General features: G+C 38.3%; 2 protein-coding genes across 2 annotated transcripts in view; one reads left to right on the top strand and one right to left on the bottom strand.

The window, feature by feature from the left end:
* The window catches only part of slc1a7b (solute carrier family 1 member 7b), a 59,975-nt gene extending 53,970 nt beyond the window's left edge, over positions 1 to 6,005 (bottom strand). The window contains exon 1 of the mRNA XM_073822756.1: positions 5,865 to 6,005. Within this exon, the coding sequence (XP_073678857.1) occupies positions 5,865 to 6,005 (141 nt within the window). The remainder of the gene's footprint in view (positions 1 to 5,864) is intronic.
* Positions 6,006 to 25,420: 19,415 nt separating this feature from the next.
* LOC141291650 (protein shisa-like-2A) overlaps positions 25,421 to 26,041 on the top strand; it is a 32,486-nt gene continuing 31,865 nt past the window's right edge. The window contains exon 1 of the mRNA XM_073823804.1: positions 25,421 to 25,713. Coding sequence (XP_073679905.1) covers positions 25,532 to 25,713 — 182 coding nt within the window. The 5' untranslated portion in view covers positions 25,421 to 25,531. The remainder of the gene's footprint in view (positions 25,714 to 26,041) is intronic.

The following is a 26,041-nucleotide window of genomic DNA, read 5'->3' as shown; positions in this document are numbered from 1 at the left end:
AGCCATCATTCGCCCCCCTTATTCATCCCAAAATGTCTCCATGCAGTGCATTTATTCCAGTGACCCGCAATGAGCAGATTTTCAGTGAGCAGCTTCAATTTTCTGTCTTTTCCTTGTACAACTTGAAAAATGGGGATAATTAACATTATCTTTTTTATTCACCATTCACTTTGAACTGGATCAGGCCAGATTTTCCAGCATTGTGGCATCTATGCACAATTTTTTTGTGATCGTCTGTGACTATCACTCTCAACACATTTAGACTTTCTGAACGCAACTGTTGAATATTTTTTTATGCGGTTTTCATGCAGTTAGTAAAATCAACACAGCAACGTTTCTTTGTTTCCTTTCTGATGTGGGACTATTTTTGGGTTTGCCTTGCTGTGTTGATTCAACTAACTGCATGCACAATACAGTACTTGTAAAACAACAACCGCGCATACAAAAAAAGCCTCTTCTTCAGGGCCTGTAAACACTTTTTGTGTTTCATCTCCCATTTGCTTTGCCAAAAAGCGCTAATGACAGAAGTGCATCAGACTAATGCGACGCATGACTCACAGTCACCTCTTTTTGGCCCACAGCATCTTTTTGGTGCCAGTGCTGAGATTATGTGGAGTCATTACATTGCTGTCGCTGAGCTTTACACACAAACACAAAGCCACTCCAGCAGATGTAGCGCTCAGCTTCTGCTCTCCACAACAAAAACAACAAAAGAGCAAGTGTTGTGAGACAGCTCTGTGAAATAAGTTTGGAAATCTGTCTAGGAAAAGGACAGCAGAGTTTTACATTTATCAAAATAGCTAGTCAAAGATGAATGTGTATTGTTGGAAAAAAATACATAAATGTCCAATGGCTCTGAGAAAAAACTGATGTCAAAGTTAGTCAAAAAAAAAAATGGTTTGCGCCGTATATTATACGCACAAACAGATTTTGATATTCTCATGATTACAAGCACACAGGCACTATTTAAAATTTTAAAGATAAACTCAATTTTTTTACGTATTTGAAAGCAGGTATTTTTTTCTCACCAAGACTGCATTTATTTGATTGAAAATACAGTAAAAACAGTAATAATGTGAAAGATTATTGCTGTTTAAAAAAATGTTTGTCAAAAACTTTCACCAGTTTCAACTTAAAAGCTTAAGTTAAACCAACTTAAGTCATTTCAACTCACAAGTTTAATCAACTCATTTTTGTTGTAATAAGTTAATTATTAACAAGCCATTTTAAGGCAGCTGCTGAACTTAAACAAAAATGCAATATTACGAGAATAAAGTAAGAGAATATAGTTGAAATATTAGGTGAATAAATTCAAAATGTTACAAGAATAATGTCTAGATATTTAGAGAATAAAGGCAGAGTTTCAAGAATAAAGCTGAAATTACAAGAATGTAGTCGGAATTATGAGAAGTAGTAGTAATATTAGGAGAATAAAGTCAAAATATTTATGAGAATAACGTTTAAATATTATGAGAATAAAGTTGGAATTTTGAGAATAAAGTTGAAATTTTGAGAATAAAGTTGAAATATTAGGAGAATAAAGTCAAAATATTACAAGAATAAAGTTGAAATATTAGGAGAATAAAGTCAAAATTATGAGAATAAAGTCAAAATATTTCAAGAATAAAGTCAAAATTACGAGAATAAAGTCAGAATTACGGGAATAAAATTGAAATACTAGAATTATGCCAAAATATTTACGAGAATAAATTCGAAATTACGAAAATATAGTCAATATTTCGAGAATAAAGTCAAATTTACGAGAATAAAGTGAGAATGAGAATAGATTCAAAATTATGAGAATCAAGTGAAAATTAAAAGAAACAAGTAAATATTTAGAGAATAAACTTGAAATTACAGGAATAAAGTCAAAATTAAGAGAAAATTATAGTTAAAATTAAAAGAATAAAGTAAACATTTGGAGAATAAACTTGAAAATATGAGAATAAAGTCGAAATATTTTGAGAATAAAGTCAAAATTACTAGAATAAAGTCAAAATATTACAATAAAGTCTTCATAATTTTGACTTTATTTGAAATGCTTTTGCTTATTATTTTATGTAAACTGTGATTAGAAAACGTCACTTTTGATCAGTTTTTCAATTTAAAAAATTTAAAATAGTTTTTTTTTTACTGTATAAGCATAAGCAGCTTTTTTCAAAAACATTAAAAATAATAATAATAATTTCTGTTATTCCAGGCTTTTATATGTGTATTTTAACAACTGTTTGAAAACCTGAACAAAATGAAAGCTCCTCAAAGGTAAAATGAAAACTATTTTCCTTTTGATGTTCATTATTTAAATATATCACCTTTTTATTATTATCTGCGGTTGTATTTATTTTAAACAGTCTATATCATTCTGTCTGTTTGTGTGTTAGTGTGAGTAACTACTGCTTTCAGTTTACTTAAGGCCCTTCTTTATCCTCTCATAATTTTCAAATCACACGTCATAGACCCTTGACCGATTTTACTGTTTACTTTTGTACAAGTGAAATCAATAGCCATTGATTTACATTGTATGTATTTGTGTACTATTTTTCTATACAGACATTGCATGAGAGATACGTATTGAAGCTGTCCTTTGTACGTCGCATCCGGACTGCTTCTGAATCAATGATTGCTACTGAGACACAGAGTGGGTTGAGTATGAAAGAGATGGTGGTGTATGAGTGAGCCAGACATTATTGTGATAATTTCCTCTCACAGATAGCGAAGGACTTGTGTGTCTCAAGCAGATAACCCATATCAACAAATAATCTCTCAATATTGAAAGCAGAAATGCTGTGATGGCAAACAATCACAGCCGTTTGGAACATATTTTAAGATTTTGGTGCAGTGAGATTTCACTCTATCAGAGATACTCAATTATACATGCATTAACATGGACAAGATTGCCATGTAGTTCAACTTCGAAAAAAAACGCCAAGCTCTTGGTTTAATTCACAGTGAATGCATGTACTGACGAAACATAAGTTGCTCTGGATGCCAAATGCATCTAACATTTTCTTTTATTTTTAAGTCCAACATGGGTTTCTCTTGCAAAATAAGCCACTTTTTTTTAAAGAGCACATTGCAATTTAGATGAAACGGCAGATAGCATCACCAAAATGCTTTAAACGCCGCAAAGGCTAAGCAGCACTTGCTTAATGTACAATTACTAAGAGCATTTGTATGATTGGACAATAATCCCCGACCGTCACAGCAAATGGCCTGTGGAGGTTTTATTTTTAGGCGTATTTGAGAATCATATCAGAGGTTTTAGTCGAAGCGGACACAAAATGAAAAAGGGGGAAATGCTACGTTTGACGTTCATTCAGTCACTGTTGTTTTAATCTAATGAAGAATTAGAAAATAACACACTGCAAAAAAATAGTACAAATATCTAAACATTCCTAAATTAAGATTTACTTGATGTCAAAACATTTAAGATATTAAAGTCTTGCTTTCTGCAAAGTAAATGCTTAAAAAAAACATCTGTCAGTGAGCTCAGAATTTTTTATTTTTTTCCTTTTCAAGTATAGGTTCATTTATCTTAAACCATTAAAGATATTTTTCTTGCTTTATTTTACTTACTTTATTTGTAATATACAGTAATTTGACATTTTTAAATCATAAATCAATGCATACATGTGATAAAGGATGTTGTGGGGGGAAAACTCTCAAAACCAACATTTCCTGTTTATTAAAAACAGGACTTGATGATAAAACATTCCTCCAAATTATTCATAACTGGGGAAGAGTCAAAGTATAATCAATAAGCCTATATTGAAAATGAGAACGAGTCCATAATAGTTTAATTGAAAAATCCATACTGATCAACCAATAATAACAAAAAAAGTCTGATTTAGGATTTTTACTGGAAAGTCAACCATCAAGAAAACAAACTTAAAGATCATTTGGACAAAATGAGATTGTGAGACCATAATAGTTAAATAAAAAATAAAAAAAACAAATTGATCAACCAATAATCACAAAAAAGTCCTAATTTTAGGCTTTTAATGAGAAGTTATCCACCAAGAAACAAACCTAAAGATCATTTGGACAAAATGAGATTGGGAGACCATAATAGTTAAATCGAAAAACCATATTGATCAACCAGTAATCATAAAGTCCTGATTTTTGGCTTTTACTGAGAAGTCATCCATCAAGAAGCAAACCTAAAGATCATTTGGACCAAATGAGATTGTGAAACCATAATAGTTAAATAAAAACAAAAACAAATTGATCAACCAATAATCACAAAAAAGTCCTAATTTTAGGCTTTTAATGAGAAGTTATCCACCAAGAAACAAACCTAAAGATCATTTGGACAAAATGAGATTGTGAAACCATAATAGTTAAATCCAATAATCATAAAATGACCTGATTTAGGACTTTTTATGGAAAGTCATCCAAATAAAATGAAACCAAAAGGTCATTTGGACCAAATGAGACCATAGTTCAATCGAAAAACCATATTGATCAACCAAAAAATTATAAAAAATCCATTATTTTAAGCATTTATTGGAAATTCGTCCAAATAAAATGAAATCTAAAGGTCATTTAGACAGAATGAGACCAGGAAACCATAATAGTTTAATTAAAAAAAAACATTGATCAACCAATAATCATTACAAAGACCTGATTTTAGGCTTTTACAAGAAAAACACTTATATAAATATATAAACTAAATAAATATATAACACTATATAAATAAAAACTAAAGGTCATTTGGACCAAATGAAACCACGAGACTATAATAGTTTAATTGAAAAGCTATAATGATCAACCAATAATCTAAAAAAATACTTGATTTAGGACTTTTACTGGAAAGTAATTTAAATGAAATAAAACATAAAGGTCATTTAGACAGAAAGAGATAATAAAACCATATTGGCTCAATTGAAAAACCATATTGATCAACCAATTTTCATAAAAAGTCCTGATTTTAGGTTTTTACTGAGAAGTCATCCATCAAAAACCAAACCCAGAGGTCATTTGGACCAGATGAAAACATGAATCCATAACAGTTTAATTGAGAAATCCATACTGATCAACCAGTAATCATAAAATACCTAATTTAGGACTTTTACTGGGAAGTCATCCAAATAAAATGAATCCTAAAGGTCACTTGGAACAAATTAAACCATGAGGCTATAATATGTTTTTTCAATTGAACTATTAAACAACCAGTGATCATAAAAAAGACCTGATTTAGGACTGTTACTGAAAAGTCGTCCAAGTAAAATGAAACCTAGAGATCATTTGGACCAAATTAAACCATGGGACTATAAAAGTTCAATTGAAAACCCATTCTGATCAACCAATAATCATAAAAAGTTAATTTAGAACCTTTCCTGGAAAGTCATCCAAATAAAATGAAACCTGAAGGTCATTTGGACCAAACGAGACCATGAGACCATAATATGTAAAATAAAAAAGTATTGATCAACCAGTTATCATAAAAAGACCTGATTTAGCACTTTTACTGGAAAGTCATCCAAATAAAATAAAACCTAGATGTAATTTGGACCAAATGAAACCATGAGACTGTAATAGGTTAATCGAAAGAAAAAAAAAACATATTGATCAACCAATAATCATTTAAAAGACCTGATTTAGGACTTTTACAGGAAATTCATCAAAAAAAAAAAAAAGAAACGTAAAGGTCGATAATCATGAAAAAGCTCAGATTTTAGGCTTCCACTGGAAAGTCAACCAATAAAAAGGAAACCCAAAGGTCATTTGGACCAAATGAGACAATGAGGAGAAGTTTGGATCGCAACGACACTGTAGGTGGGATAGGTGAGGGTTTAATGAGAGGATTTTGGGGAGGATTTTGCAATGTGATACTGTGAACATTCGTTGTTGTGGAGACTAACCTGCTCCGAGAGGTTTTTGGAGCGCAGAAAGAAGCCGAGCAGACATCCGATAATAACAGCCAACACTGAGAGGATGAGCAGGCCGTTCTGCTTACAGACCCCTTTCACTCGCACCCAAACTGCATCCAGCGCCACAGCCATCGTGTGTCCCACGTCCACAAAACACAAGCCACACTAGCAGATCTCCATATATCCACCGCCCAGACCCAGATGGGAGTACCACCCACGCAGATGGATGACAAAGAATGGAAAGACGGATGAAAACGTGCAGATAATAATTGTGGGTTTTGCTCAGGATCTGGAGAAAACACTCATATCATACTCTCTTTCGTTCCTTCACCGTGCAGCGATGGACTAAGAAGATCAGAACACTTTTCAAGCATCCACTAGTTTCAGCCCATTCGGGACAGATCGGCTCCGCCCACCTTCCAGCTCGACCAACAGGAAGAGAGCGACAGTTGGTGTTGTGCACAGTGCGGACAGCATCAATCCTATTAGCGAAAGCACGCTGTGTAAAGGGGTCTGTGGCCTGGATTACACGCACAGAGCATCAAATGAAGATAAAACTGGCCGGATCTATTCAGAAAGGACATTGAATGAAGGGAAATGGTCTCATTTAGGGGCGTGTGGCTGTTTACAAGTACAAGAAGGCATTCTCTTTATTTAGAAACATTTAAAAAGTTAAACATGCAAGCAGAAGAGGATTTTGAGTACCACTTCTTCGGAAATCTTAGACATGTTAAGAAATATTGACAATGCAATGCACGTATGAAACAAAAATGGGCAAATATAAAAATTTCAACAAAAATGTTAAGCAGCATAACTGTTTTCAACTCTGATAAGCTATATTTTTCTCAAGCAGAAAATCAGGATGATGAATTGATTTCTGAAGGATCATGTGACACTGAAGACTGGAGTAATGATACTGAAAATGCAGCTTTGCATCACTAAAATAAATTATATTTTAACATGTATTCAAGTGGAAAAGATTTATTTCAAATTGTAAAAATATTTCTGTTTTTACTGTATTTTTTGTCAAATAAATGCAGCTTTAGGTAAGCAGAAGAGACCCATTTCAAAAACATTTAAAATTGTACCAACCATAAGCTTTTAAACAGTAGTGTAAATCAATAAAAAAGAAGCAGAATTGACTAATTTCTGAAGGATCATGTGACACAGAAGACTGGAGTAATGATGCTGAAAACACAGCTTTGCGTCATTCATTTTAACATGTATTCAAATAGAAAATACTTCATGTAAAAATATTATACAATATTTCTGTTTTTACTGTATTTTTTGTCAGATAAATGCAGCTTTAGGTAAGCAAAATAGACCAATTTCTAAAACATTTAAAAATTGTACCAACCTTAAGCTTTTAAACGGTAGCGTAAAACAAAAAAAGAAGCAGAATGCTAAACTAAAATAATATATAGCTTGGAAAGCAATGTGGACAGTCTGCACAGTCAGTGTTTTTTTTATTTATTTATTTATTTTTTCCATATGTGATGAGAGAATCACAGGAGCGATAGATGACATAATCCCAGCACACCACACACATCTCCGCTCCTCATTCACAATTAATCCGAAGCACTGAAAGCTAAGCATGACTCTCCAGCTGTCTTACTCATCAATGACTCTCGGAAGATGGGTCAGTGGCTATAGAGAGCGAACAAATAAAGAGCTTTTGATAGAGCATGAGCTGGAGAAGTAATGCGTGCCTGTCAGATGCTTCATTAAACCCCTTCACTGAACCTCTGTGCGGAAAGATTTGTATGTGACCTAACCTTTCGTTATTCATGACGATGGTGCTGAAGTGACGACTAAAGGTCCAATGGGCAAACCGCATCTTTGAGAATGGTAATGATTCACAATCAAAAGTGTGCATTAAGTTTGCTACAAGTGTCAGAGATCATTTGAAATACTTTTGTCAATAAGACATCTTTGTTGTTGTTTTTTAAACAATATAAAGATGATACAACTCTAAAATAAAGGTGTTAATCTACTGAATCTCATTTCAGACATGGAGTAAAAAAAAATGTTCTCCTTCTCCTTTTCCTCTGAATTGGACTGTAAAACTCACATTTGCCATTTTATATCTCGCAATCAGAGTCTTTGCATTCAAGTCTCGAGTCAAGCCCAAAGTCAAGATGGGCAAGTCCAAGTCAAGTTGCAAGTCCTCAAGTTTAAGCCTCAAGTCCTAAACAAGTTTGCCCAAGTTAGTGTCTCTGTATTAATTACTACAGTAAATTACTACAGTAAAGTCAATAATAGTCTACGGGAGATATAATTGCAAAAGATATAATACGTAGTGGTGTTTTATTGAGAAATATTGGGTCAAATATTTAATAACTTGCTAATACATAATACATAAAGGTGGGACCAAGTCACAAGTAAGTCTCAAGTATTTGCATTCAAGCCTCGAGTCAAGACAGACAAGCTCGTAGTCAAGTTGCAAGTCAAGACGAACAAATCCAAGTCGAATTGCAAGTCCTCAACTTCAAGTCATTAATGCTGTTGAAAAGATATAATGAAGTGGTTCATAGTGATTATTAATAAACACAATTGCAAGAGAAAAGTCCGAATTGTGAGACAAAGTTTAGAATTTTGAGAGAGCAACTAACAATTCTAGAAGAAAAGGCAGAATTGTGATAATCTCAAAATAGCCAGAAGAAATATAATAATTTTGGGAAATGCACTCACAATTGCAAGAAAAAAGTCAGAATTGTGAGAAATAAACTCGGAATGGTGAGGCAAAAAAAAATCTTAAAGATATACTCTCACAATTGCAATTAAAATGTCAGAACTGTGAGATAAACACAATTCTGAGTAAAATGTCAGAACTGTGAGAAACACAATTTTGAGAAATAAACTCACAATAGTGAGGAAAAAAGTCTGAAAGATATACTCTCAAAAATGAAAGAAAAAGTCAGGATTGTGAGAAATAATCTCAAAATTGTGAGAAAAAAGTCAGAAAGATATACTCTCACAACTGCAAGAAAAAAGTCAGGATTGTGAGAAGTAAACTCAAAATGGTGAGAAAAAAAGTCAGAAAGATATACTCTCACAATTGCAAGAAAAAAGTCAGAATTGTGAGATATAAACTCAGAATGGCAGAAAAAAGTCAGTATTGTGATTTTTTTTTTTTAATTACAATTGCAAGAAAAAATTCAGAATTGTAAGAAACTCACAATTGTGAGGAAAAAGTCTGAATTGTGAGATATAAACTCACAGGGCCCAGAATTTCTAGCTAGCTTGTATATGTTCTGAAATGGTGTGCTTGAAGCTCTATAAACCAAATATAAATAAAAAAGTAGTAATTGTTTCCAAACAGGTTTCTCAAGCGCATGTTGAATGTAAACAGACAATGCTTCTTGTGTAAAAGAACTATGACTCTAAACAGATTGTTTTCTGTTATTACTACACAAGCATGGCCAGTTTTTCACTCCACTGTTTTAGGATTTTTGCTTTTCAGTCATCATTCTGTCATCATTTGCTCTCCCTTATGTCAAACCTGTATGATTTTCTTTTATCAGTCAAACACAAAAGGGTACATTTGGCAGGATGTTCTATTTATTTAATGAAAGCAGTTTCCAAAGTGCTCCAAAAATTACATTCTGAAAAGCAAAAAAGCTTTTCAGGTTTTTGTGTAGTCAATACTATTAGCTTTAATCAAAAACAACATTAAACAATCCAAAAGCTTTAGCTTTATTCAAAAAACTATAGGCTATATATAAAAAAAACTAATTAAACAAGTCTAATGAGATATCCTCATTTAGATGTGGACACCTTTGTTTGTGTGCCAAGTTTCCACTGTTATGATCCATAAAGAACAGAATGAAACCAAAATGTCAAATTTGAGGACTGCATTATGTTAGAGCTTGTGCTGTGGGAAATGGGAGAGGAATGAGATTAGAAAGAGGCAGATTCAAAGTTTTTTTCTTGCGGAAAAAAAAAAAAAAATTATACATTGAGAAAATCGCCTTTAAAGTTGTCCAAATGAAGTTCTTAGCAATGCATATTACTAATCAAAAATTAAGTTTGATATATTAACGGTAGGAAATTTACAAAATTTCTTCATGGAACATGACCTTTACTTAATATCCTAATGATTTTTGGCTTGATAGAAAAATCTATAATTTTGACCAAAACAATGTTTTGTTGGTTTTTGGTACAAACATACCTATGCTACTTAAGGCTGGTTTTGTGGTCCAGGGTCACATTTAATTCCCTGAATTCTATGGTAGAGGCTGATGTTCTTGTTTGATGAAAGGCACAGAGGAAGAGATTTTCAGGGCATGGAGAAAACTCTGATATGAGACTTGTGCGTCATGCGTCGTGTTTTAGTCAGGACAGACGCCAGCGGATGTTTACCAGTAGAGTAATCCGACTCAGTCTGGCCGTCCCACATGCACACACAGCGAGACAGACCTGTCCTTACCTCTGTACCATCACCATTCTAACAGACACCGAACATGACTTCTTTAACTGTCTTGTGTCTGTGTTATAGAGTTATTTTGAAAGTGTTAAAAAACATGCAAAAAAGCAATCACCGTGTGTGCGAGGTTGTGTGTGCACATGCGATTATTGGTGCGTTTGTGTGTTGGTTTGTCTCGTCATCCCTCACGTCACATGTTTGCCCAGACTCCATGCTCAGTAATCCCACTCTTTTGCCAATATTTCTGCTCAATCTGGTTTCATCAGGTCAGGATTAGCAGAGATTAGTCAGATGCCCAGCCGCTGGCGTGCACATTCACTCATTCATTAATGATGTTAATGTTTCTGTCATCAGAATGGCAGCGCATCACGTTTCTCTCGCTAGCTTTTTCAACCCCAAATCATACGTATTGAAACTTGTCTAACTCCAGATATGAACAGGTGACTTGGTGGAAAAAAACTGGTAAATCCCTTTGACTTGCTTTGAAATAGTGGCTCAAACCATTTAAAGAACATAGTAGAATTGGTTGAAGCTGCCTGGAACATGAACTTTTTTGTCTGTAATTTTAAAATTTTGCTGATGCTGTCTTGAGTACGTGTATGGCTTTTGGGAAATAATTGTCATGATAGCTGAAATATTATTTGTCATTCTAGCAGAGACCTTTGAATGAGGGACATTGGCTCAAAATAAACTTTTCACCGGAGGAGGTTGCAACATGGGGATTGGGCACGATTGTTCATCGTCAAAGCTAATACTACAGTTAGAAAAGAGGCTTAGCCTGGACAGACTGGTGAGCAGGAGACCAATTCTCAAAATTACTCAATTTTTCCGGTCCATTTTAGCACTATGGTCATTACCACATACCTCGGGACAACAAACGAGTGACCGGAAACTGCAAGAAAGAAAAAATGGGTTCGGGAACTAATTTAATTTAGGTTGCAGGATTGACATTCCAAGGATGTAGAATTAATGTGAAATGAAACGGCACTATATAGTGTTCAAATGTAGCAATTTGACTAAATTCCTCTTCCTCTCATTGTGTGCATGGCCAATTCAATCCATTCGAAACTTTAGCCAACCTTGATGTGTACTGCAGGTCAGTGTATCAGAAATATACTCCTGAACAAAATCTTAAGACCGGGGGAAACATTGCAAGTATTCACATTTCGCGCTTGTGGATCATAACCGGGTTGTAAGTACTGCTTCAGAATGCCAAAAGAAAAAACAGGAGCAAGAGACAAAAAATAGAAAGTAGGCAATTTATTGAAAACGGCATTTAAACTCAAACAGGCTGTTCATCAGTTGATCAAAAGTTTAAGACCATAGCCCAAAAATAAACCCACAACAGAACCAAAAGTGTCAAAAAGGACTCAGTAGTGAGTAGCCCCACCTTTCTTGTTGATCACTTCAAACCCTCGCTTCGGCATGCTTGATCTTACTGTTTTCTGGAGGCTGCTGGGAACATTGCTCCATGTGGTGAAGATGGCTTCACGAAGGGCATCCACGTCATTACCCCACAGACGGGGACCCTCAGTCAAGAGGGATGCCCGTTGCAACAGATCCAAATAGCCAGCCGCCGTTTGACGCCCATGGACAACCTGAAGCTCCATTTTCCCATTGAAGGAAAAAGCACCCCAGATCATGATGGAGCCTCCTCCACTGTGCCGCGTAGAAATCATCTCCGGTGGGATCTCCTTGTCATGCAAGTAACGTTGGAAGCCATCAGGACCGTCCAGATTAAATTTTTTCTCATTAGAGAATAAAACTTTCTTCCACCTTTCAATGTCCCATGTTTGGTGCTCCCTTGCAAATTCCAAACGGGCAAGTTTGTGGCGTTGAAGGAGAAGTGGCCTTTGAAGACGTTTTTGTTCTTGAAGCCCTTCTCTCGCAGATGACGTCTTATGGTTATTGGGCTGCAGTCAGCATCAGTAAGGGTCCTAATTTGGGTCGAGGATGGACCTGTGTCTTCACGGACAACCCGTCCGATCCTGCAGCTCAGTGCAGGTGAAATTTGTTGGGTCTACCACTTGACTTTTTTTGTCCCATAACTCTCAGGATCTTTTAAGAAATGTAAAATGACTGTCTTACTGCGTCCAACCTCGGCAGAGATGGCAAGCTGCGAGAGGCCTTGCTTGTGCAGCTCAACAATTCTGCCACGTTCAAAGAGAGAAAACCTTTTTGCCTTTGCCATCAGGAGATCATGACAGTGTGACTGCCTGAAGAACAATGACATGAAAGCCATATTTTTGTGCAGATTTTACCTTTTTATGGCTATGGTCTTAAACTTTTGATCAGCTGATGAACAGCCTGTTTGAGTTTAAATGCCGTTTTTTATAAATTGCCTACTTTCTATTTTTTGTCTCTTGCTCCCGTTTCTTCTTTTGGCATTCTGAAGCAGTACTTACAACCCGGTTATGATCCACCAGCGCGAAATGCGTAAAATTTGCAATGCTTCCCCCGGTCTTAAGATTTTGTTCAGGAGTGTATATGCATTAACCACTTTGCTTCCTTGAGTTCCGAAGGGAGGCTCTTTTTAAGTCATCTGAAACTATTTGACAGCTTATTCAGCCAGCGGAAAAAAAAAAAATTCTCTGGCATCAATAACAAGGTAGTTTCATCATTCACAATCAACAATCCATATCCGCTTGTAAAAGGAAATTTCACCCAGAAATGAACAATCATGTCATTCCAAACTTGTAAGGCCTTCGTTCATCTTTGGAACACAAATTAATTCATTTTTTGATGAAATCCAAGAGCGTTCTGACCCTACATAGACAGCAATGCAACTGACATGTTCAAGGCCTAAAAGGTAGTAAGGACTTAGTAAGAAATTGTAGTAAGAAATTGTTTATTCAACAGTTTCTTCTTTTTCGTGTCAGTCTTTGACACACTTTCACAAGAGTCCCCAAGAGTTTTCTTTGCGCACAAAGTATTCTCGTAGCTTCATTAAATTACGGTTGAACCACATTCTTCATCACATACTTCATCAAAAATATCTTAAGTTGTGTTCCGAACACGAACGTGTATGGTACTGCAAAAATGTTGAACTTTTCTTTTAATCCAGGTTCCATGCAAATCAAAGTCACACTGTTAATACAATTTTAGTGCACTGCATAAAGATTGGCAAGATAATACTTTCTCAAAATGTCCGTGGTAGATTTTAATGAACTTTTTTTATTATCTGGATTCTGGTTGTTGAAACGACTTTCTTTCATATAAAATAATGCAATTTAAAAAATATGTGTCAGAACTTAAGAGTTGTTTTGTTTGAGATTCTAATACTCAAAGTTTGAAAAGCAAATACATGTTATTAATGGGCTATCTACCAAAAAAAATAATAATTTTGTCACTAATTGCTCATCCTTATGTTGTTCCAAATCAGTAAGACCTTCGCTCATCCTTGGAGCACAAATTAAGATATTTTTGATGAAATCCGAGAGCTGCAGACAGCAACATAACTGACATGTTCAAGGCCCGGAAAGGTATTAAGGACATTGATAAAATACTCCATGTAACATCAGGGGTTCAACCTTATTTATACAAAGCTATGAGAATACTTTTTGTTCACAAAGAAAACAAAAATAGCTTTATTCAACAATTTCTTCTCTTCCATGTCAGTCTAACAAGAGTTCACAAGAGTTTTTGGTCAACTTTCTCTTTAACTATTAGAGATTCCTACTGATATGTAAGACTACTTGTATGGTACTTTTTTATCCAGGTTCTGTGCAAATCAAAGTCACACTGTTAATACAATTTAGTGCACTGCAAAAAGAAATCAAAAGCTTTGTGGTAGATTTTAAGGAACTTATTTTTTTTATTTGGATTCCTGGCGTTTAAACCACTTTCTTTAAAATATTTTTCTGTCATTCATGTGAAAGAATCCAATTTAAAAATGGGTCAGACCTGAAGAGTAAAGATCTGTAATCCAGTTGCTTTGGTTCTTATGCTAAAAGTTTGAAAAGCCAATACATTTTATTAAAGGGATAGTTCACCCAAAAATGAAAATTCTGCCATTAATTGCTCACCCTCATGTTGTTCCAAACCAGAAAGACCTTTGTTCATCTTCAGAACACAAATCAAGGTATTTTTGATGAAATCCAAGAGCTTTCAATAGACAGCAAATATCCTTCCACATCCAGAAATGTTGTAAGAATGTCGTTAAAACAGTCAACAACAGTGGTTCAATCGTAATTTTTTGAAGTTATGAGAATACTTTGTCTGAAAAGAAAAGAAAAACTATGTTCAACAATTTTCTGCAACACTATAGCGCCATGGAGAGTATCACAATGCATGTGCTCTTTCCTCGCATGCAAGCGACATATGCTGTTGCCGTAGACCACACATGTGCCATGTTTTGTTTACCTTTAGAGGAAAGCGTAATGCATGATACTCTCCAAAATGGTACTACAGTAGGGTGATGCAGAGAACAATTGTTGATTAAAGTTGTTATTATTTATTGGGGGGTTCTCGTACCTTAAAAAAAAATAATGATCGAACCACTGATGCCACATTGACTGTTGTGTCGTTGTTCTTGGTACCTTTCTGGACCTTGAACGTGAAAGGACCCTTGCTGTCTATGGAGGGTCAGAAAGCTCTTGGATTTAATCAAAAATACCTTAAGGGATTAGTTCACTTTCATAACAACAATTTACAGATAATGTACTCACCCCCTTGTCTGTTTTTCTTTCTTCAGTTGTAAAGAAATTGTTTTTTGAGGAAAACATTTCAGGATTTCTCTTCATATAATGGATATGTATGGCGCCCCCAAATTCGAACTTCCAAAATGCAGTTTAAATGCAGCTTCAAAGGGCTCTAAACGATCCCAGCCGAGGTGGAAGGGTCTTATCTAGCGAAACGATCGGTTATTTTCAAAACAAATTGACAATTTATATACTTTTTAACCTCAAATGCTCGTCTTGTCTTGTCTCTTCGCAGTGCATGTGTAGTCAGTATAATCCGGGTCAATGCAGTTAGGGTATGTTGTAAAACTCCCATCTCGTTTACGTCTTCAACATCAAAATCGTCCTACAATGCTGTATTTACCTTTTTTTGTAAAGGGCTTGAGCTTCTTTGTATGTTCACTTTGTAAACACTGGGTTGGTACTTTTGCAGCGATGTACTGTAAGGCGATTTTGAAGTTAGGGAAGAAAACAAGATGGGAGTTTTTCGACATACAGTACCCTAACTGAGACAAGACAAGACGAGCATTTGAGCTTAAAAAGTATATAAATTGTCAATTTGTTTTGAAAATAACTAATCGTTTCACTAGAAAAGACGCTTCTTCCTCGGCTGGAATCTTTTATAGCCTTTTGAAGCTGCATTTTGGAAGTTCAAACTTCGAGGTGCCATACTTATCCATTATATGGAGAGAAATCCTGAAATGTTTTCCTCAAAAAACATAATTTCTTAACGACTGAAGAAAGAAAGACAAGAACATCTCAGATGACAAAGGGGTGAGTACATTATCTGTAAATTGTTGTTATGAAAGTAAACTAATCCTTTAATTTGTGTTCCGAAGATAAACAAAGGTCTAACGGGTTTGGAACGACATGGAGGTGAGTAATTAATGACAATTAATTAATTCCAAATGCAATGTGCCATTATCATTTTCATACTAAATGAAATTTAACACATTTTTTTCCAGGTTCTGCGCAATTCAAAGTCGTATTGTTAATCCAGTTTTAGTGCACTGCAAAAAAGATTGCCAGGATATTACTCTCTGAAAAAACTCAGCATTGAACAGCATTGAACATTTTATGTCATCTGGATTCTGGGCATTTAAACCACTTTCCTTGAACTGTTTTTCTGTCATTCATGTGAAAGGATCCAATTTAGCCAGAACTCAAGAGTAAAGATCTGCTATCCAGGTGCATTAAACTTCCAGAATCAATCAGTTGCATGTGCTTTTAATATAAAATAACTGAAAAAGGTTGCTAGTGAATTACGCATCTAAGGGAAGAGAATGTAATAGGGGATGTTAATGTGAAAAGACCAGAACAGATGGTGGCATCGGTCAGCTCTGCAACTCACCGTAACATGTCATTGAGTTCACTAACTGATGCTTACTTTGATTTTTCCAAATGCAATGTGTGGTTTAACATCCTCGTTGGTACTAGAACAACATTCCTTTCGACTCTGTCAGTCAGTGACGGCCATCGGCAAGCATCTGTTTCTGCTAGTTTTTGTTGTTTGTTAGATAATGCTTGTACTGTATGTGTGAATGGTTAGTTTAAGATATAAAGAAATATATAAAGAGAATTCACTCAATGCTAAATGCCACATATAGACATGATGTAAAATAGGATACTATATTTGCAGTTGATTACAACAGAACCTTGTGAGATTGCAATAAACTGAAGTGAGTGACAGCTTTTAAGTGACTATATGGAAGCATTATTTACTCACTTTCTAGGCTATAATCAATTCAGAATTTAAACAGGACCAATAGCCACAAACCCTGTACAGCAGTAGTTTCAGGAGTGACATATATTCTGCATCCTAAATGTGGGAATCACTTTTGAATTAGTGTTTTTGCAATCAGTCTTTGTTGCTTAGCATTGAGTGAATACTCACACCCGTATTTTATATATATATATATATATATATATATATATATAGTGTGTATACACACTGTCACAAGGAGTCAGACTGAGACGTGCGGATCCATTTGCAGCATTTATTTCAAACACAAACAAACACAAAGGGGCAGGCAGAAATCGTCGTCAAAAAACAGGCAGAAAGGTCGGGGCTGGCAGCGAGAATCAAAACACGGGGAGTAGTCCAGGAATCAAACACAGGGAAAACAAACACGGAAAGAAACGCTCGGAAATAAAGACCAGATGGAACAATAAGACTTCGCAGAGTGGCTGTGTGTGTGTGAAGCTTAAATGCAGTCAGTGTGATGAGGTGCAGCTGTGAGCAGTAATCAGTAAAGTGAGAGCAGGTGAATGCAGTGATTAGTGCAGTGGCTTGTGGGGAATGAAGTCCATGATGTGTGGTGCAAGAGTTCATAATGACAGGATAGACCAGATACGTGACAGAGCCCCTCCCCAAGGAGCGGCTTCCAGACGCTCTAACCACCTAATACAACCTGGAGGGTGGTGGAGCGGAGGCGGAACAGGGGGAGGGATGGAGGGCCAGGTCCATGTAGGGGTACTGGAACCACGAACTGAGGCGGAGCCGACGGAGGGAGAAGCCATGGTGGAGGAAGGGTTGGCTCCTGCCTGGGGCCGACCGACGGAGGTGGAGCCGGTGGAGCCCGAGGCGAAACTGGAGAGTCGATGGTCCTGGGCGACACAGAGGATCCGGAGGACCAAGGCGGAACCCAAGGCTCTGGCGACCCCGGCGGAGATGGAGGTCCGGAGGTACGCAGCGGAGCCGGAGTGACAGAGGATCGAGGCTGTGCCCACGGGAGGGAGGAGGTCCACAGAGCCGGCAGGACGGAGTGACGAGGCGCAGCCGGAGGAGTAGAGTCCAGAGGCGAAGGTGGGGCGACGACTGACCGGGGCGGAGCCGGAGAGACGATGGAGCCCGGAGGAGCTGGTGGGCCGACGGCCGACAACGGAGACGAGGGAGCACAGAGCCGGGGTGGAGCCGCAGGGTCGGAGGGCCGAGGTGGAGTCCAGGACTCTGAGACTGGAGGTGATGGTGAGGGGTCCTTCAGTCTGGACACCGATGGAGACTGGCAGTCCCACGGCAAGTCCTCTGCACCGAAGGTGGGATGTGGGTGAGCAGAGGGACTGTCAGGAGACAGAGGTGGCGGAACTGGAGCAGCAGGGAGGGTGGGTGGGAACAGTCCATGCATGAGCTCCGTGACCAGAACCGGGCAGACAGGAATCTCAGGACGACTGGATGGAACCAGCGGAGTCTCTGGAAGGCTGGGTGGAACCAGCGGAGGCTCTGGAAGGCAGGGCTGAACCAGCGGAGTCTCTGGAAGGCAGGGCTGAACCAGCGGAGTCTCTGGAAGACTGGGCGGAACCAGCGGAGTCTGGAAGGCTGGGCGGAACCAGCGGAGTCTCTGGAAGGCTGGGCGGGACCAGCGGAGGCTCTGGAAGGCCGGGCGGGACCAGCGGAGGCTCTGGAAGGCCGGGCTGAACCAGCGGAGGCTCTGGAAGGCCGGGCTGAACCAGCGGAGGCTCTGGAGAACTGGACGACCCCAGCGGAGACTCAGGAGGGCTGGGCGTCTCCAGCGGAGACTCTGGAAGAGCAGCCATCTTGTGCAATGGTTCTGGAAGGGGGCCCATCTTGAGAGCAGACTCTGGAAGGGCAGCCATTTTGCAAACAGAGTCTAGAAGGGAGGTCATCTTGTCAAGAGACTCTAGAAGAGAGGCCATCTTGCTTACAGACTCATGCGGGTCCATATTGTGATGCTGGAGAATAAAGTTGCTGGATCCTTGTAGTGGCGAAGTCTTCTGTCACAAGGAGTCAGACTGAGACGTGCGGATCCATTTGCAGCATTTATTTCAAACACAAACAAACACAAAGGGGCAGGCAGAAATCGTCGTCAAAAAACAGGCAGAAAGGTCGGGGCTGGCAGCGAGAATCAAAACACGGGGAGTAGTCCAGGAATCAAACACAGGGAAAACAAACACGGAAAGAAACGCTCGGAAATAAAGACCAGATGGAACAATAAGACTTCGCAGAGTGGCTGTGTGTGTGTGAAGCTTAAATGCAGTCAGTGTGATGAGGTGCAGCTGTGAGCAGTAATCAGTAAAGTGAGAGCAGGTGAATGCAGTGATTAGTGCAGTGGCTTGTGGGGAATGAAGTCCATGATGTGTGGTGCAAGAGTTCATAATGACAGGATAGACCAGATACGTGACACACACACTTTTTCTTGTGCTTTTCAGTCAATTTTTTTCATACATGCTAAAAGCTCCTTGTGGTTCCTCAGTTTGACCAATTTGAGCATCCATAAACAATGCAAAACATGGGCATTTTGAGTTTTTGCTAGTGATTCCTATGAAGAAAAATCACTCCCTGCCCTAAAACTGCATTTTGTGCCACAGCAATGACGTCATGTGCCATTGGTGAAATGGGAAATCTGATTGGATGTTCAGTTTAGCAAATGTGTCAGCACTAATAGAAGGCTGTTATAATGTTATCTTACCAGAGCATACCCATATGCAAGTATTTTCATAACAACATGAGCCACTTAAAGTGAAGTTATTAACATAACTGATAATCAAAATGGTAAACAAGCACTGCTTTGTTTGTGTTTCGTATATCTTGTGTACCCTTGTTCCAGTTTTACCTATTGGATGACGAATATAGACTTTTGATAGCTACTGGTATAGAAAGTTGACTACAAGTAATTGCGAGAAAATCTGTCCTCCTTTTGAAGGCCTCTACAATATGATCTTTGCCGGGTTGAAGAGAACAAGGCTCGAAAATAATGGCTATTTAGAACTCCAGCATGGCTGTCAAAATTGTTCTCCCTTCAAAGGCATTGTTTATGCCATTTCAAACAAGAGGCAAACAGCTGAAATGTTTTTCCGCGTCTCCTACCGAGGCTGTCCAACGTAGTTCTTCGGATGAGATAAAAATGCACTCAGAAATACACTTTATGTTTTGATAAGGCATGGTAAGAGCTCGTAGTGGCATGAACCAGTGGCAAAGATTGAACACAAGGTCACGCCGTGAACATCTCTCAAGAGCTTCAATCACTTCACTCAGTGGCTCTTAACTGTTTGTTCCAACATGGTGTTAATTGTTTGTTCTTTTTCGCTGACCTTTCTCAAACATTTCCTCCTTTTGTCTTGCTTTATGCCTGGGTTCATTCACTGTCATCCTCGGTGTGCCCTTGCTGACCCATATTATTTTGCTCATTCTTACCACGTTCTAATCATATATGACCAATAGCACAGTTGACTCTTTACCAACAGAGCTCAGGCAAGGTCCATAAGCAAAAAATCAAATCTGCCAGCATGCATTAACAACAGCACACATGGTGTAGCTGATAGATAATGGGCATTAATGCTGATTTGAACCAGGGCTCACAGAAGTGTGGAAGTAGAGCTTTGAGGCTCAGGACTCTGCCTTGTTACTGTGGCAACACTGCGTCAGCTTCAGGTGTCTGGATGCTTTCAAGCTGGTCTTCAGTGAAAAACAGCACAACATGAGTAATTTTTGGTATGTTTAAACAAGAAAATATGAAAAACACAAACTCGACCATTAAAGCTCAAATGTTTCATTTTGATTCACACTTTGGTTCATGCTCTGGTATAAAGTGAGGCTGTGAGTATTTGAAGATGAAAGAATTATGGGTAAAAATAACAATGCATTATGTACATATGTTGCATAAAAAATTTATTTACTAAAACATGCACTGAAACTGCAGAAATGAAGAAAACAAAAAATCACATGCATGTCTTCTATGAAAAGCCGAAGAGCACCTCTAAACATTCAAATTGCTGTTTGTTTTTTCACTTTATCAAGATTTTATTAAATGCATTTCTGCAAGTGAGTAGCCCAGAGTTTTTGCAAATCATGAAAGGAAATTAATTGTCTAATATTATAATGAGAGAACAATCAGTTGAATGATCGTTGAAGTGTTTATGGAAACTCCAAGGATGCTCTCACATTCTTTCTTTATGCTCTTTGGTCTCTCAAGGGCAGCTCAAGCTGTAGGAGAAAATGTTGCACAATACTGGGGCTGTCATGATTACTCAATTACTCAAATACTTATGACAATAAAGTTGAAATATTACGATAAAGTCACGAGAATAAAGTCATAATATTTTGAGAATAAAGTCAATTTATGAATATGAAGTCGTAATATTTAGAGAATAAAGTCAAAAAAATATTTCAAAAATAAATTCAAAATTAGAGATTGGAGAACATTTTAGTCTATTGCTCATACAAATGGCCCAGAATGAAAGCACCGCTAGATATACCGAAGTCTCAGCTTTCAAAACCTGTCAGTTTTATAGTGAAATACAAACAATATGTCTTACAATAATGTTTTTCACTCTCTTTGTGTGGCCTGACAGATCGCTGTATTCGCTTCAGTTTGAGCATCATTTGTCCGATTACAATAATGAGACATTTGTTCATTAAATTAGGCTATACTTTTTTTCATGCCTTTTGATGTTCCTTTTTTTTATGTCAAGGGAGTCAAAAGATACAATACAAAATTCACAAAAACAAGAAAAGAGTTACATTCAATTCAGCTGACTACCTATACGTTTCAGGATACATTTTTATAATGCTTACAGAACCTGAATAATAAAAAGAAAAGAAGAACAAACAAAAACAAAAAAGCCTTTTGATGTTCCATCACTTTTATATCTTGCTATATATTTAATAAAGAGGAAAGACACTTTTATAATTTGTATGTCATGATAAAACTGACAGAATTTGAAAGCTGAGCTGTGTTATTAAAAGCAACAAAGCACAAAATTATTGGAATTACTGGGTGGCTGGCATGCTGCAAATAATGATTGGAAGACGTGAAGTATTATTTTTAATCATTTACTGTATTATATTGTGAATGCACATGTATTTAACAAACCATAAACCTTAGTGTATATAATATATGTGTGTGTATATGTCACACCCCTGGACTATTTAGCTTGGTTTCTCCCATCTCCCCCGCTGCTCTGTGTGTTTTGGTTCCTGCTTAATTTCCCACACCTGTGTATCCCAATCATTGTGTCTTTATAATTTTGGGTCTTTGCCTTGTTGCTTGTCGGTCTTTAATGTTACTTCCCCGTGCTCCTGTGTTTCCCGTTGTTCTCCTGGATTTTTATTAAACTGTTCGTTATTCTACGTCGTTGTTCGTCTGTTCCTGTCTGATTCGTGACAGAAAGACCGACGATACAGGTTTTTTTTTGTGTGTACTCCACCCCATTTTGTTTATCGTTCTGTTTTCCAGTCTTTTGTTTCCGTTGTGTATTTACAATGTATCACCTCCAACCAGAATTCATCCTCCTCCGGCTGAAGCAGGGGGATTTACTGCTCGAGGGATTTACCGTAATGTTCCAGCTAGTAGCTAACACCACCAGCTATCCGGACAAAACGCGTCATGCAGAGCACCGTCGTCCGAGGACGACCCTCGAGCTGATTTCGCCTCGTTTGTGGAGTGGACACTGGCGAGAAATCAATCCTCGTTCCCTGCCTGTTACAAGGAGAATCACTGCCTGTTACAAGGAGTGTCACTCCGGACCCAGAACCCAGCCAGCCACCCTGACCCGCGGATTACGAGCCTGAGCCCACCGTAGACGGGAAGCCCGAGCCCGGAGCAACAGCAGTATGGAGCACCAATGGGCTCATAACTTCCGACCAGGTGCGAGAGCCGGCCATTACTTCTGCAACGGTGGAGTGCTGTGTGGAGCTTGAAGGGGCGGTAGAGAGCCCTGCCCACTGCACCACCACTGGGGGTGAGCTTGAGCAAGACTTTGGGGAATTAATAGACTGCTTCACGGAATTACCTGTCTGCCTGGATTTCCCACCCACCCTCCCTCTTCTGTCAATGCCTGAATCTCCACTGGTTCCGTCCAGTCTTCCAGAATCCCGCTGTCTTCTGTCTGTCCCCTTGCTCACCCTCAGCCCATCAGCTGTGCAGTGGGCTCGCCGCAGGTCAGCCAGGTTCCATCGGCGTCTCGGCTGGAGGATCCCTCATCTCCACCTCCAGCCTCAGAGTCCTGGACTCCGCCTCGGCCCTCCGACCCTGCAGCTCCACCCTGTCTCTCAGCTCCCTCGTCTCCACCATCATCTGTCGGTCCACCAGCTCCACTGGGCTCCATCGTCTCTCCGGCTCCGCCCTGGTCAGTCATCGCCCCACCTTCGCCTATGGACTCTACTCCTCCGGCTGCGCCTTGTCACTCCGTCCCTCCGGCTCTGTGGACCTCCTCCCTCCCGCGGGCACAGCCTCGGCCCTCTGTCGCTCCGGCTCCGCCGCGGACCTCCGGATCTCCGTCTTCGCCTCGGGCTCTACCACCACCTGCTCCGCCTCCGACGGTCAGCCCCATGGAGTCGTCAGCCTTCCCTCCACCATGGCTCCTCCCTCCATCGGCTCCACCGTGGCATTCCATCATGGCTGCGTTCTAGGTCACACCTGGCTCCTCCTGCTCCAGCCCCCTCCTGTCACCTCCTTGGCTCCTCCCTCCGTCATCACATCTATGGACTGTTATGTCACACCCCTGGACTCTGTATTTTGCCCTCCTCCCGGGAGTCCGTCCTCCACCAAAACCCCCTCCTAGAACTTTGGACAGTTTTTTTCTGTGTCGGCACGAGGACGCGCCTTCCAGGAGGGGAGTGTATATATATGTATATGTATATGTATGTATATGTATATTTGTATATATATATATATATGTGTGTGTGTGTGTGTGTGTATGATATTTCATATTATAATATAATAATATATTAATATAATATCCCTGCAAGTATGACAAAAGGTATGATTTCTGCTAATAATCCCACATATATTTATAGTGTATTAAAAGAGTTAAATTAGAGGAATTTTGGCCCCGAAGAATTTTCTATTGGGTGTGTGAGCTGAATTAAACAATTGTTCTTGTTAAGTCTGTTAATAAATCTCATATTAATGTCATATTTTTAATATTAAGCTTTTTCTGCAAGTCCTTAAAATTGGCCCTTGCTCATTCCAGTAAAATGATGCTGCAGCTTGGACGAAACAATATTCAAATAAATTTTGGTGGCCTGACAACTTCTCCTGGTGCTCTCAATCCGGGCCCCTGCATGCGCAATATAGGCTATACTCTCAAAATATTATAACTTTAATTTCTATCATTTAAATTCTCAAAACATTTTTCGACTTTGTTCTTGTAGTATTTAGACTTTATTCTCGTAATATTTCTACTTTATTCTCAAAATATTTCGACTTATATCTCATATTCGTAGATTTGTTTTATTTTTTAACGTGGCAATAAAACACCTTCATAAGGATTAGATGAAGCAGTAAAGCATAAAAACATTTGTCAGGCCATTGGCGCCCTCTGCAGTCATTTATTATAACGCACAATGTACATTAGCATTGTAACATTGTTTATAATACATTATGGCCGGGTTTCACAGACAGGGCTTAGACTAAGCCAGGATTAGGTCATGTTTCAATTAGGATATGTAAGTAATTTTTATAAATGTGCTTAGAATTTTTTTTTTTTTTTTTTTTTTTTTGAGACAAAACAAAGCCACTGATATATTTTAAGGTGAGCCAGTGCAAGTCTTTTTCAGTGGAAACAGCTCAGACGTACATTTTAGTCTAGGACTAGGCTTAAGCCTTGTCTGTGAAACCGGGGGTATGTATTTTAACAGTTTTGTTTAATGAAACCATATGATTACTTGCAGGGGCGTAGCAACCGGGGGGACGGGGGGGACATGTCCCCCGCACTTTTTTTGACCTAGCACCAATATTTCTGCCATTGTTCTCTGATTTGTTACTTAGATTTGAGTGAACTAACATTTAGCCAATCACAGCGCAAATCTCTTGGGTGTCCTCAAATTGCCACTTTGGTGCTGTAAAATGCCCATTGTTCTTCTATTTAGAATTTATTATACTGTATGAACATCACCATACTGTCCCCCCCACTTTTAAATTGGCTGCTACACCCCTGATTACTTGCTTTATTTAAACCATATATTGGTTCATAACTATTATATATGTATTTTAAGTAGTTTTAAAGACTATTGTTTGCTTAGGTCTATTTTTGTTTCCTCAAAGGAATAAATTATGATTAACCGTCAGAATACTCAATTACCAAAATACTCGTTAGTGACAGCCCTAAATATACTATGAAATATGTTCATATGTAAATATTTCATTATATTGCCATAAAAACACAACATGAATAGTTCTTAAAAGCATACTGTATCTATCTACTGCATCTATGTCTAGTCTAGCTACTTATCTTTTTCTGTGTGTAGTCTTTACAACAAATCCTCAGATATAATGGATAAACGTGTGTTGACACCTATACACTGGATAAAAAAGGGAGAAAGTGAGAGAGAATACAAGAGAGCGACAAGTGACTGAGTGTTTGAGAGAGAGAGAGAGAGAGAGAGAGAGAGAGAGAGAGAGAGAGAGAGAGAGAGAATGTAAAGAAAGCTCGCAGGGTCTCACGTTCAGATGTTCGCGCTTCTTTGGCAGTCGTCACATCACTGTTTATACTCTGACTGGAGTAACTCAGCCGACTAATGAAACTCTGGAGGATGTTATAAAGGTCTTCAGGCTTTAACAGGTGGCGGGTTGAGGGTGCGAGTCGCGGGCAGCATGAGCGCGGATTGCGAGGCATATTACAACGCGGAGAACGTATTTGTCAGCGGCTTCACCTGCCCCAAGCCTGACAACGACGCGCGCGCGATCTTCTGCTGCGGGTTCAATGACGTCAAATACTGCTGCGACGATCCCAACAGCTTTTTTCCCTATGAGTATGGATATATGTGGTGGCTCAGGTAAGATGTCTATATTTTGTGTCTTATTTGTCATGAACAGTGTTGTGCAAGTTACTTCCAAAACGTAATACATTATATATTACTAGTTACTGTCTTTTAATAGTAATTAGTTATATTACAATATTACTGTCTCTAAATTGTAATGCGTTACACTACTTTTAAGTTACTGTTGAGTTACTTTCATCAAAATATCCACAGATTATAAAATGCCAAAAAAAAGTTTATAGCTGCTCATTATACATTAAGTTTAGGATAGCTAGCATAAAATTATAAAAACATATTTAGGTAGGCCTACCGGTATGTCTATTAATGTTACGTTGTAGTTTAG

Source organism: Garra rufa, chromosome 18 (assembly GCF_049309525.1).
Source record: "Garra rufa chromosome 18, GarRuf1.0, whole genome shotgun sequence".
NCBI classification, from domain to species: domain Eukaryota; kingdom Metazoa; phylum Chordata; class Actinopteri; order Cypriniformes; family Cyprinidae; genus Garra; species Garra rufa.
Note: the sequence above shows the minus strand (reverse complement) of the source record. Positions and strands in the feature narration are given on the sequence as shown.